The sequence below is a fragment of the Hylaeus volcanicus genome, chromosome 6 (genome assembly GCF_026283585.1).
Source record: "Hylaeus volcanicus isolate JK05 chromosome 6, UHH_iyHylVolc1.0_haploid, whole genome shotgun sequence".
Lineage (NCBI taxonomy): Eukaryota > Metazoa > Arthropoda > Insecta > Hymenoptera > Colletidae > Hylaeus > Hylaeus volcanicus.
In genome coordinates, this window is record NC_071981.1 from 23,295,838 (window position 1) to 23,310,496 (window position 14,659).

A 14,659-nucleotide genomic window follows, 5' to 3' on the forward strand; every position below is an offset into this window, starting at 1 on the left:
GAGCACACGGAACCGCGGTTGCGTCGCACGGTCTAGTTAATCCTTCCACTCGAAGCCACCGTCCCCCATCTGCCTTTGCCAACCCGTTTCAACGGATAATTTCTTGATCGGAGAACGTCCCTTCTGCGCGAGGAATTAATAAAACGGACAGCGCCTGCGGTGCTCTCGCCAACGTCCCATTGCGACGAGGTTCCTTCAACTTCAGGGAACTCTACGGCTGAAGGGAATTATTACACTGAAATTTATTATACGTACGGTCGGTCTCATAAATATTCGTACATGTCTATCGACCCTTTATTCGCTGGAGGAACTTACGAGTCCCGTTAGTTTTCTCGCGGCGCTGTATCAATTTCACTAAACATTAAATCCACTTCTATGAAGATCGTTTTTTAATTGTTAAATGACAGCACGAGTTTTGTTTTTGGAAGCTTGTTAGAGACAACTCTGTAAGATGATATGAGAACAAGATTTTAAAAACTTTGGAGAAATTCAGTAAATAAAGAGTTAAAGAAGTTTGACTAGATTAAGTAATAGGTTCGATGTATTCATGTATATATGTTTCATTAGAAACATGCGCACGGATAAACTTGATGAAAAATTGAAACGTCAAACCTATCATTTAATTTAGCCAAATTCCTTCGATAAACACAGAGGGTACGAATATTTATGGTCACTGGCCGTTATTATTAGGTTCTTTAATGTTACTAATTTTTGCGTCGTTAGAAAGTCGATAGTTACCAAGAATCGCGACCGAAACTTCCGGAAACTTTTACGCATCGTTTCCTAAGACCAAAGGGGTCCCCTTAATTTCAATTTAAATTCTTTTAATTCCCTGAAATTAAGTCCAGCGCGGACCGTACGTTATTATTATCTTAATCACTCGAGCTTAACGAAGAGTTAGCGTAAATTCTACAGGAACAACAACGTAGACGTTTCTGGGGCAACGAAATAACTCGTTTCCCGTGCTGGACAGGCTAACGAGCTGGAGAATGACACTGAACGATGACCGTGAAATTTGTCTCTGTCCCGCAGACCGGTGAATTTCCGCGCTCTGTACGAGTTCGTCGATCTCCATCAGGACGGGGATCCATACGGGAGCGGACCGTGCTCGAGGATCTTCTACAGCCGCAATCGGGACCATTACCCTGATCGTAGGTTCCAGGCGCCGCGCGATATTTTCCTTTACGGCCGCGGTGGAGCGAAAAATATAAGGTGAGAGAACATCCCTTGCGACCACGTTTTTATCGACGACGCGGATAAGGGTTGCTTACCGACGGAATAACATGCTGCCGTCGTACTTTTTGCTGAATTGAAAATTGCGAACCCGTTTACTGCTTTCCGCAGGAAACCTCGATTGTTCAAAATTTAACGCGAACGCAGCGATTGAACGAGAAGTGCAATTTTCGGTTTATTTAGAGTCTTTGATCTTTCTGTTTATATTTCAACCCTTGGTGTAGGGTGGTTTCAATATTTACGAAAGTCTGGACACCCCCATTTGCATTTTAATAACGACAAAAGTATACGAACACTTATCAATTTTATTAAATTCCATATCCAAATAACAAGTATTTTGGCACGTTGAATATAGTAGCATCGTCGGTTCAATTAAAAAATCGTTAGGTAGTTGTTGTCGCTCTCTCAGTTTCAGATTTTAATGAATTACGTCTCGGTAGCGAGGTCAATAATTGTTACTTTTTTTTTTTTTTTAAATGGTTTATAACTTCGACTTTTACAACATATCAAACTTCCTGAAGTGCAATTTGGTTCGAATCGAACAAAATTCCTTTAAAAATCCGTATGTTCCATGAGGATCTGCGTTGAAATTACAAAATTTGTTTATCTTTGATATTTCCATAAAACTGGAGCGGACAATTTGAATCGAGATAGGCTCGCACGAGAATGAAGCCTACGTTAAATAAATCCATGGAAAAACTACTTCAAGATACCGAAGCCTTCAAAATCCAAGCGTCAGGGAAATTCAAAGTGGTTCTCGGAGGCTTCGAAAATCGCTCGAAAATCGCTCGAAAACTTCGAGTCGAAAAATGCCGCGACTTCAAGAAATTAACAACCGACCCATCGGGGACAAACTCTTTCTCTTTTCGCGCCCTACCCGGCGGGTCTTCAACGCTGGCCCTTTATGCGCGAGCGATTTCACGATTTCGAATGAGACGCGCGTCAGCAGCGCATCCCTTTGTTCGACCTGCAAAGCGATAACGCCCCGTAAATAGTCCCTTTGTGTGTACGTCGCGACAAAAGTGTGCGCGTCTCTCTCTTTTTTTTTCAAACTTTCCCTTCCATTCCGCAATCGTCAGTTCTTCGACGCCCTTCCAAGCCCAACAGAGAAAGAAAGGGAAGGAACGAGGACGTCTTCTTCGTGGCTGAACCGCCGCAGACATCGTATACTTTCGTTAAAATACACGGTGCGAGACGAAAGTCTTGACACAAGACTCGAGGATACGTCGTCGAAGAAACCATTCGTTTTTCGGAGATTTAAATACCGTTAGTCGAGAGTTTATCTTACGCAGGATTGTTACACGGAAACCTGTTGAGCCGATTGCACGCGCCGCAACCGAACCAGTTTCAAACCGCTCTGGAACTACATAGTTACATGTGACCGTGGATCTAGGTGAAACAAAAATAGTGGAGCAGGTAAAACAAAGAGGGCAAACGGTTTGCAACACTAATTTCAAATCGGTTGCGCCGTGTGCGATCGGCCTTAGTCCCTTCGAAATCGATTGCTCGTATAAAAGGAAATGAAAAAGTCCTTGGCACTTTCGCAATCCGTATCTCGATGACGAGTCCTCGTATCGCAAAGTGGAGAAGGTCTTTTTGATTCCTATTGGCACGAAGAATCGACCCGACCGAAGAATGCTACATTTTTGGTAACGTAGCCCCCATCGGTTTCGTCGTAAAAGCAACCTGGTACGACGAAACTCTATCGTACGCTGTCTATGGATGTGGCAAGGAAGAAGCTTTCCCTGTATTTTACGGAAGTCTGTACATTATCGCTACAATGTAAGTGGATCCTCCCGCCTTTCGTACGGATTTCAATTTCAATTCGAAACGAGTCGAACGGTCCGTGAAAACGATGAATCGTCTACGAGGAACACGCGGTCCCGCGTCCATGGATCTTGTATCGACGAAACGTTGGAGAGGCACCCGTTAAGCTGGACCGCGGTGGTTTATAGGGTTGTAAAGAGGACGTTACGCCTCGAGGGCAAGGCGGCCTTTCTCTCCTGCGATCGTGGAGGACGATTACACGCGGCGGGTGGATCCGTTTCGTGATAAAGCGAGGAATAACGGCGCGTCGTTGTCTGTGATGAACACCGTACGTTCGGTTTTTCGTGCCACGCGTCGTGAACAGGGATGGAGCTAGCATCGCAAGACCGTCTGATTTTACGTTACGGTTCCACCGTTAAAATATCAGGTCAGCCTATCAACTCGTGTCGCTTATCATTCCCTTGTAAGCAGTACTCGATACAAAATGATGCACACAACGTGAGACTGAATTACCTTCATTTATTTAAAACAGTTTTTGAGAAAAGAACACAGGGAGAATGGAGCTAAATTAGAAAAAACCTACGATCCATTCTATCATTTTCCTCCCCTCTAGGTCTATTCTTTATTTATTTAGCCACGTAAACGATTCGAAAAAATCCGAACGAACAGAATTGTAGCTGGTCCTTTCTGAGATTCGAGGGTCCAAGAGGTGATCGCAGGAGTGTGTTGATCTTCAATGAGGTCCTGCTTTCTTCGCCCATTTACATCGTACGGAAAAGCCTAGTTAAAATTCGTTTCGAATTTCATTCCGAATTTCGCGCATGTACGCGCCGACGATGCAAACAGGTGAATCGTTTTCGTAGTGGTCCCCAACAGTGCCGGCTGATTAAATCGAAACGACAGGCTTTTCCGGTGTCTAATCCCTCTCGCAGAGAAAATGACACGGAACGTAAGGTAGAGGAGAATCCCTGTACTCTGTACCAGGTACCTTTTAAAAAGATTCTCCCCGTTGTACCGCGAGCGTTAATCGAAAACTGCTGGTTAGTAAACGCGGGAAATCCTCGTGACACGACACGCGTACGCCTCGAGGCGCGTAATCCGTTCGCAGAGACGCGTTATCCGAAGTGGCGGAGCGAGACGAGCCGATTTCCCTGATGGTCTGACATCAAAATCGCTTCGCCTGGTCGTCGATTAACGGACCGACGGTCGTTCGAGTAATCACCTCGCGCGTGTATCGATCGGTAGCGCGACTCCTTTGCGCGGCTGGTCGGCCATGTAGATTCGATTAAGTCCTGAAAGTGCAGCCGAGAACGAATTTTCCAGCTGCGTGTACCGATTCGAGGGAGAACACGACGAGATCGTCAAGCTGAGGTTCAACAAGCTGATGAACGGAAACCGGAGCTGCCGCAGCGTCTCCAGCCAGGACTTCCATCGTCTCCTCTGCGTGGGATCCGACAACTTTTCCGTGAAGGTAAGAGATGATCTCGACGATCTCGAATCTCTCCGAATATTCTCCGATCGAAACGAGTCGTCCCGATCCCGCGCATCGTTAATAATCGTTCTCCGCGATCAAAAGACGCGCGGCAACTTGCTCGCAGCCTGGCGATAGCGATTTTAATTTAAAGTTTCGCCGACGCGATCGAAAGAACCCCGCCGCCGATAGTTTCCCCATTAACGTTCGTAATTAACGAGGGCGCGTTTTCATCGGAACTTAGTCAGAAATTCGCGCCAGGTTCGGTCTGATCAACGAGGAACCGAGCGAGGCGTCGGATGAACGCGCTCCCGCGGAGGCCGAAATAAATCTGAAATTCCAACGGAACGGAAAGCACCACGGTCGGGGTTCGCTATCGATTCTGGAATTTATGACAGCCGCGGGTTTCGCGCGTAATTAGGATCGCCCGCGCGCGCGAATACCGCGTCGCGTTTGTTATGCGTCGCGCCTCTCGCGCCTCGCGCTCTCCGATTGTAATAATCGGGCAGAGATAATTAATTTGCGAACGACACGCAACCCACCGAAATTTCATCCGTGTATCCACAGGTGCTCGATCAACCGTGGCCGAACGCACCGCCGGTACAACGCGATTGCTTCTGCTCGAACCGTTCGCTCCCCATGAACGTCAAGTCCACGTCGAACGTCGTCGAGGTCCACTTCACGGTGTTGTCGATGGACGCTCTGGACGACTACGATAATCTCTTCTTCGAGGGCAGCTGGGACTTCGTCAAGACCACACCCTGCCTGCAGAAGCGCAGAATGAGAGGGCCGTCGGGGGAGATCAAGTACAAGTCGCCAAACCTGGACGAGGACGAGGTATTACTCAATCTGTGGACTGGATTAGAGATGGCGTGAACTGCTGCTTTTGAATCACTCGTGATTCAATCACGTTCATTCTCAATCACGGTGATTTTTCACAGTGATTCGTGATTCTTCGCGATCGCTTCTGATTGGTAGAGAACATTCTTTTCACTTTTCACGAATTACGTTCTTCTTGGATTATATATGTATAATATTACAATATGGTCTAAAAGCGATGTTAATATAATTTTGATTCAATTTAAATTTGACTCATTTGTAGTCTCTTGAATTTCCGCTAAGGGGAGACAGCGAAACGCTAATGATAACGCTTAACACGACCGCTTCTGAAACGTCATCTTCCGGATCGCGGACGTGATCGAAGTTTAATCACGACTACGATCGTGATCGTGTGATCACCGTGAAAAATCACTGTTTATGATTCATCCCTAGACTGGATCTGTGGTGGCATCTCCTGTCTTCACCGCTAGAAACTGCGCGGTCCGCGCGTTTCTCGCAAGCACTCGGTCCCCCCTAACATTCGTATATAAGTTATTCCCGACTGAACCCTAAATATGCCTGATAGGTAACCTTACCGACGAGTCCACTTAGTGGACTCTCTCCACTAGCCAAGTCCAGCTCCTTTCCTATTCTCCTCTCTCGCTCTTCCTCTACAGCCACTACCCCCACAGAACTTTCGAGACTTTTCTCGCGGGTTTAAACGTTGATCCCGATTCGTTTTAATTTCAGAAAAACTGCGAGAAGCATCCGTGGCTGATCGATCCAGGCCCCAATCAGTACCTTTACGTGAAGATGCACGGTACGATAATGTCGAACTCGAGCAAATGCACAACGAAGAACCGGATCGTGGTGCACACGGGTGGCGCGATCCACGTCTCGGTGTGCCCGAAGCCGCCGTCGGGATCGAGACACCACGTGGTGGAGGTGTTCAGCGACGGCTGGGCCGTCGGCAGCAACGCCGTGATCCTGGCGCCGGGTCAGGACCCCGTCAGGACCATCGCCGTGGAGTTCATCGTCAAGGAACCGGACACCTACTCGGTCACTTGGCTCGAGCTCACCAGGAGGTAAAGTTACGACATACGACGTGTACTAAACACCGTACCCGTAGTCGATCGTATCGTGGTCGAGACTTGTGTAGGACCGTTCTGACTAGCACACAGAGGCACTCGTAAAGATCTCCCGTAAATAATGAATAATTATTATAAAATTTAATGTCCCCGGATACTGGAACTATTGAAATTTAATATTGCAAGTAGGCAACTTCGAAGCCTTTTTTGGAAGCCTTCGAAGTATTTTTTACACTGATCCATATCGTACCTCAATTGCCTGTTGATCTTTTTCATGACTGGCCTTTGGCATTTAAAAGATCAATCGTTGCGATTTTGCGGATGCGCAATCTAGTTCGAACACGTTACATTGTAAGACACTGTGATTGTCTCCATTTTTGTTTTGTCTTTCTTGTGGTCAGTGTTATTACATTGTACTTGATATCAAGGGCAGATTGCCCGTAAATAAAGTATTATTATTATTATTATTATTATTATTATCTCTTAGACGATAGCACACCCAGGTAACAACACGTCTGTTATAATTCCCAGGTCCTTGACGACGTCCACGGCGGGCCTGCAAATGCAGCGCGATTGCGAGCAGCGTTGTCCCGAGCTGGACGCCTGCATAAACGAGTCCCTCTGGTGCGACGGGATCTCCCACTGCCCCTCGGGTTACGACGAGGCCTTGACGCACTGCTCGGTGTTTCTCAAGCTGCCCCCGTTGCACCTCGGCCTCGGTCTTCTCGCCGTGGTGTCGATCCTCGGCGTGATCTTCTTCGTGATCTGGCGCATCTGCAGGCAACGGGCGAACCGCTCGATATCCCAGCACAGGCTGAAGAGCATCTCCTCGGAGACGGCGATCATCGACGGAAAGGAAGTGATCTGCTGACACAGCGACAGTTCTGTGCGATACGTCGAGGTGGACCGCGTGACTACCGTGTGACGATCACCGTCGTCGGTCATGCTAGCTGGTCGCCGTGGCCTCGTGCTCTGTCTGGTGTCCTCCTGAACGGGACACCGTCGCGGCGACCACCGCCTCCACGTAACGCGCAGAACTCCCATAACGAAAGAACACGCCGCCGCTCGAGCGGTGAGCTCCGCTCTACTCGACGGTTCGCTGCTCGATGACTCCGGACACCCGTCGTCCCGGTTTCCTCTGCCACGAAGAGATCGAACGATTTCAGGAACTTCTTGGACCCTCTGCTTCGTCGGGGCTCCCCCTCGACGAAGCCTGGGACATCGGATCGGGGAAGGATTCGCGACCACCCACGCGGCTCGGGCTAGTTTTGGGAACATAGAAGCTGCTGTTCTATCGAATCTCGGACATTCTTTTCTCTGTAGAAGCGCGAGAGTAGCGCGAGAGTATCTTTGGAGCTTCGACGACGCGTAGACGACGCACCGATTCGTTTCTCTTTCGTTGAACGCTCAACCGTTCACCTTGGGAGGGGCCTCGAGTCGGAGGAACGTTCGTCGCTGACTGCTAAAAACGCCTGCGAATTACGTTTCGATCTAGTACACACGCGGTTAGACAATGTATTCGAATAACAACGTCGAAAGTATTCGGGCAATGGGAGCGCTGGATAAATTCCAGCGACGCAAAGTTAGATTGGTTCGTCAGAATTTAGTGTAACGTTTGAATTAGCCCGAGTTCGAAACAACTTTCGCGTTCCTCCGACTCGAGGCCCCGCGATCCACCTTCCGACGCCTCCGCCGCTATTTGCATTGCTTTGAGAAGTGAGGGGGTTGGGTGGGCGAGAGGGAGCGTGTTAACCGTGTTGCTCGGTGTTAACCGGCATCGACTCGCTATTTGGCCATTAGCCAGGGACCCTGTAGGTATATTTTAGGTGGACTTCGAGCCACAGAGTTTGCCGAATAGCGCACCGGAGTTCTTAGACCGTGGCCAGCGTAGTTTCGCTGGGCAAACATTTTGCGCGATGCAGCCGTTGACCGGACGACTCTCCGCCTGGTAACGCGTTACCGGATGCGAGAGAGGGTATCGAGTTGCTTTAACGAGGACAATAAATAATAAAATCCTAGGTGATATCGTTTCGCTGGTAGCGTAGCTTAGCGCAGTCTTTGAGTCGCGGCCGACCAGGTCCCGATCGATCGTCGAAACGTTGAATCGTTCAGCGTCAAGGATCGCACGGGTGGTGGCGATGGTCGAATCGCCTCCACAACCTGGAATCGTCGACGTTAGCGTATCGAGGAGCCTGAAATTCCGTCGAACCTCGTGCTAGATCGAAAGCTGGAGTGTCGAGGGATGAAGATCCGAGGCATCGAGCAGGGAACGAGCAAGACACTCGCACTGGCCGTTCGATCGTTCGTCGAGCTTCTCGACGGGCTGGCCAAGACACGATTTTAAGCACGAGCCGACTTCCCGTTGGCTCCATACTCTCCTTCAGTCTACCCTTTCTCCTTTTTTTTTTTTTGGTAAGCCGCGCGAAATGATCCTCTGTACGACGTTGTTCAGGTGAACCGAGGCGTTTCGTCGAGGCGAGCGCCGATCGACTTCCGTGCCTCGAAGAAACCGTTATACGTGGAATAAGAATCGCGAAGGAAGTTGTCGATGTCGAAGAAGATCAACCGACCTTTGAACTCCTCCGAGTGGCCATCCTCTTGCCACGCCGTTAGCTACCCCCGCCGCGCCATCTGTCGTTTCTTCGCGCAAATCCGCAGGCATACGTCCTTCGTCGCTCAAATAAAGAAGCATGCGGTCTCGCGGCCTCCAAGGGTCGATTGATTCTGTCGCGTCCCCGTGTAATTATACTAGAAGACCGGGTGTCGTCGATCGCGCTGATCTCGACGGAACAGCCAGGATAACTTGAAACTAGAGATACTGACCAAACTGTTTCGAGTGATTACCGTTTAGGCGACGTAATTATAATTACTTACACTAGCGATAAGACTTCGGGAAGAACGAGTACGAAAGGTAGAACCTATGGTAGCCTGGAAATTATGTGATATATATAAATGCTGTTTTCCGCGGAGCTGTGCTCCGTTAAGTATTGTTACACCCGGCTAGGGTGTAGCCGACGAGAAACGACGACGGGAACTTGGACGAATCCAAGATCGACGCGGCACACCCGACGCCGTCACTTGTACACCTTGTTCATACTTGTATATAATTGATTATTTATCTATTTGTATCGGAAAACGATGTTTGAGCACGCGTCTCCGTTCGCGCACGACTAGGGCTCCCCGAAATTCAGCGGTTCCTCCACTTCGCGTGTCGAAGATTCGTCTTAAAAAGATTTCGGTTCGAAAAGCATCGATCGTTCGAGACACGCGAGATTGATTTTCACGATTCACCGATACACCCGAGTCTCTTCGAAGAGTCTTTCGACTTCGCATCTTTGAAACTCGGGACGATGACTCGACACGTTCCGATGTTGGGAGCCTAGGTATCTCATTTCAACTCGACTTATTACGATGTATACAACAGCTAGAGAAATTGTCCTTCAATCTAACGAATTTAGAATCTTTACAACGACGAGTGATCGAGTCGCGATTGACTCGAAGCCGAAGATCCGTCGACTCTCCAGTCGAATATCGTTTCTCCATTCGATTTTTGTCTATGCAAAAACGTCGCGAACGGGGACCTGTACAGAACCGCTTTACTACTAGCCGATAAGCATTAGGACTCGAAGAATAAGGGAACCGAAGCAGGATACGAAACGAACGAACCGGAAAGAAGGTACAAAGTCGAAGCGAAGAGGAACGGAAAATAAACACAGCGCGCGATCGAAACGTCGCTGTCAGCTAGCCGGAAGCACCGCCATCGTTTTTCTCGCTGTTTTCACCGTGCACGCAACAATAATTAAGAAAACAGACGGGGAGATCCGCGAAAACGAAAGCCACAGTCGAACACCGATAAAAGAAAAATAATAATTGTGTAACCGACCCTCCATTATTATACGTTCACGAAAGACAATCGTTATAATATATTCCGCGCGCGGAGCCGCATTTTTCACTTGATTGATTAACCGTATAATTTAAGTAGTGCCAAAGGGGCAGCAGTCGTTACCGAAAACACTCGCTGGACCACCGGGCAGTCCCCGTACGCGAAGAAAATGGTTACGATCGCTCTGGTTGAACTCTGGTTAAGCTCGATCTCCCAGTTAAGATGTAACAAATGTTGAAACTAGAGTAAAGACAAGCGACCGAGCACCAGGAATTCTCTCGCGTACAGGACATTCTGTCGCCGGCCGTTCGTCGGTGTCTTCTAACGAACGCTCGAGAGCACATATTTCGCGACGAGAAGGTGAATAGTTTCTCGTCGTGTTTCGATTACGTCCTTTGCGAGAATACTCGCCTTGTTCACGGCCGTTTACTGTTTCTTGTTTCGCGCGTACCGATTAATTCGCTCGATACGAATCGGTACGACTCATTTTTGTACGAAAGATCCTCGCTCGCTCGTGCAACGAAAACACACACTTCCTTTTTCGACGATCGTTCGACAGAAGTCTGTTGCGTTCCGTGGACCAACGCGCGCCGATTCGCCGATTGCCCGTGACGAACGCGACGTTTCAAAGTTCCCTCGGTTCGGCTGCGGCTCGCGCGATCCCGCTCCGTGACCGCGACAAATCAAAATCACTCCTGTGGATGACACGCGACGATCCAGAGAATCGAAGACTGAATTTACTTTCGCGTCCCCCCCTCCGCCTCCCCTTTCAAGATCCACGTTGCTCTTGCTTCGAGGATAGCATCCTCAGGATTACCGTGCGACGACCGGACTACGGACGCGCGTCCCTCCGATACCCGGGAACTCGAGTTCACTGCCATTTCTTATTTTCCTTTGCGCACAGGAACACACGACACACACCGTACCGATTCGTTTGCGATCAAAGCGTACACGCTACGCACGCGTGCATCGGGTTCCAACGTTCGCTTGCAGAAAGGATCGTTTCGAGTAACCGTACAAAAAGTAGGATATCATCGACGAGCCGAGGTGAACGCTTACCGAGCGTCCCGGCGTTCTCCTCGACTGCCAATGGCGATCATCCGCGAGACTCAATAATCAAAAATGTTCAACGACTAATTGTAATGGTACCGAAGGCAACGTTAATCGTCTTGGAAAGTTCGTTTATCGATTCATAAGTTAGTAGACCTCTCTGGCTGGAACTTTCCAACGATGAACCGAAGTTTCTACTTTCTCGAGTGTGACTTTCATCGATAAGCTATCGCGACGACGACGACCAGCTTCGCGCGTAGGCGAGGCAGACTCTGCTTGTACCGACAGTCGTAGCGAAGGTCGCCTATTCTCGCTAGGAAGGCGGTGGTTTTAATAACGAAACGCGGAGCCACGACGCGACGCGATGCAACAACGATGAAAAAAATAAAGACCATCTTGGGCGCGACATAGCCTCTTTTGGATGCGTTCTTCTGCACGGTGACTGTAAAGCGATCCCTCGCAATGGCGTTACTTTGAGTCGGGTCCACGTTTCAGGGGAAATCTCGTTAAAACTATAACGTATGGCATTTGCGTTTGATTCGGGTCGTTTCTAAAATTCGCGCGGCGTTTATCGTTTCGTAACGCGACGAAGCACACGGTGTCAAAGGAAGCGATTTCGAGGCGACGATCGATTCCAGCCCAGGGCAATTTTTGTTCCGTTCTAGGTATAAAACGTTTGGAACCAGCGTCCCATCGCAAGCGTGGACTTGTCTTTAACCGATACGCTGTCACAGTGATCCCGTTGCAATTCATTAGCGAGCCTTTATTGACATCGTGGACGACAAACGTGGCCCGTGTTTAGAGACACCCGCGCGCCGGGACCATCGGGCAGAGAGAATCGCACGGCCAATAAACGAACGATCGCAGCTCGTGTTTGCGTGATGGTAGCCGCATTAATTGGTCGCGACGACCCTCTCTCGCGTCCTTCGGCTCTGGTTCTTTATTTATTCGAACGGAGAGACGAACCATGCGGGCCACGGGGAATGTGATCCCAGCAAATCGATTTTTCTATTCGAGTCGAGTTCTATTCTGCTGAGTGACGAGCGCAATGGTCCTCGCGGGCTGGGTGGCGTGTAAATAAATAACGAAATCGACGATCGACTCGATTGTAAATAAACGATAAGATGTACACGTATGAATTTTAAACTAATTCTAGATCACGATCTAAGTTACCGAATAACTAACGTAGTGCGATTAGAACGTTACTAATTACGATGTAAACCATATCCATGAACAGACTGGGATTAATGGTCGAAATGTCGTCGATTCGCTGACAGCCACTCCTCGCGGAACGTCGAAGCGAAAGATACGGTTCTCGAGGGAGCGATGTACCCTAGGAAAAATGTACGTTCCGACGATTCCTTGGCGGTTTCGCGAGGAATCATGGCGATCCGTTGCCTCGAGCGAGACGCTGGCAAGAAGAGAGAAACGAACGTAATCGAGAGGAAGGATCTCGTCCTTCCCTCGGGCGTGTCGAATCGACGAAACTCGCGCTGTTCCGTTGTACATAAATTAGCGCGAATGTTGCCGACGCGATAATCGTGAACACCGACGAAACTGCACAAGACGATTAAGTTAATCATTCATCGACGAACCGTTACGTACAATGAAAAATAAAACGAACGAACAATGACGTGAAACGCGTAGAAGAGGAAGATCGTGTAACGTAAGCAGGGAATTTTGAGCTCATCGACTGACTTGCGTATCATTTATCTCAGGCCTGTCCGCGAGAAACAGTTTCCTCGAGTCGTCGTCTCCTCGCTGCATTCGATGGGTTCGTCGCTATTCGTTGATACTTTACGTGTAGCATTCATTTAATCTGTAAAGAATACCTCTGGACGGCGTTGTCTGTCGTGGACGCACACGGGCCGTGGCTCTCTCTTGCATTCATCGGGACTTGAAACTCTGCCAGACACGTTTGTTTCAAATTTATACGCTGTACACACTTTTTATGAATTTTTATATACATCGACAAAGTTTATAAACGCGTTGCGAATCTGTTATTAATTCGTTACAAATTCATAGAAATATTATTGATTTATCGTAGACGAAATTGTTGCGAATAGGTAAATATATTAAGAATTTATAAAGTTCGTAAACGTGTTATAAATCCATCAATTTTGCAATCATGCATAATCGCTACATATCATTGTTATATCATGCTGCGTATCGTTAGATTTGTTCGGAAATAATCGATCGACGTATACAGGCGCTGTTAGATAGGCAACCAGAGGTATCGCGAGTAAAACAGGGGAGGCGACTTTGGGATCGATCGAACAGGCCTGGTTTATCTAGTCGCACAGAACTTTTCTAGGTTCCGAACTCTTCCCGAAAACTGCCGAAAACGCTTATCGTTTGCTATTCTTCGGCACTCCGCAATAATCACCGTTCCGAGTCACCGTTTGAAACTACAGAGCGTTCGACAGTCGGTAAACTAACGCGACCGTCGGTATGCAAAATTCCTCTTGATACAAGAAATTCCCGCCAGAGTGCGTTGCATCGACGTTTCCAAAATTTCTTTACCTAGCGCACCTTCGAATCGAAACGATCATCTTCGGTTTCATCTACTACTCGAATCGTCCCGATTGTTTGGCATTTATACAAATCAAGAAATAACTATGCACGAAAGTCGCGAAAAAGAAGAAACACTCGATACCTCGAGACCCTGAAATTCTCTCGATTCCTGACACTAAGTGATTCTAATGAAATGATCGTGAACGAATGCACGCGAGAAAGAAGCATTTCGATGGAATCTGATTTTCGGTGAGCGTAAAGTCAGGAACAGGCCCGACAATAACACACGATGCGCACGTTGCGTGAACGCATACACACAGTGACACATGTATACACCACAGTACGTACACGAAATTTGGTTGTGAAATCTGTCCGCCAGGTCGACGACACTGATCAAACGTCAGAGCGTAGAAACTGTCGGAGAAACCAGTAGGCTTGTTGAATCATCGTTGATTCACATCTCGTTAGGGGGAATGAAACCCATCGAGACGTCATTAGCGTAACGATAAGACACTCCCTGTGACGCAAACGAATCCAGGAACCGGAAAACATTTCTTATCTTAAAAGGAAACAACTTAAAAATAATGAGATCCGAAACTAGAACGGTCTCGCGTTTTCCATGAAACGGTCGCGGATAATTTAATTGCGAGCATTCTCGGAAACTGTATAATTACGTTAACCCGAATCGATTAATTAACGCTAACGAGATCGTGTCGCGCGACCTGGTGGACACCTTCGTGGAATGATTGGTGAGAAAACTAGGGGATCGATCACCGCCAGACGTAAACATTTGAAACAAAACCTCCGAAGACATGCTCACACGACATGCATATA

The 14,659-nt window shown here is 48.2% G+C and overlaps 1 protein-coding gene across 2 annotated transcripts in view; it reads left to right on the plus strand.

The window, feature by feature from the left end:
- Positions 1-12,307, plus strand: part of LOC128877916 (uncharacterized) — a 134,497-nt gene extending 122,190 nt beyond the window's left edge. For both annotated transcript variants that reach the window (XM_054125568.1, XM_054125570.1), the window contains 5 exons: positions 1,033-1,212; positions 4,324-4,471; positions 5,039-5,308; positions 6,041-6,375; positions 6,910-12,307. In XM_054125568.1, the coding sequence (XP_053981543.1) occupies positions 1,033-1,212; positions 4,324-4,471; positions 5,039-5,308; positions 6,041-6,375; positions 6,910-7,249 (1,273 nt within the window). In that variant the 3' untranslated portion in view covers positions 7,250-12,307. The remainder of the gene's footprint in view (positions 1-1,032; positions 1,213-4,323; positions 4,472-5,038; positions 5,309-6,040; positions 6,376-6,909) is intronic.
- Positions 12,308-14,659: the final 2,352 nt, after the last annotated feature.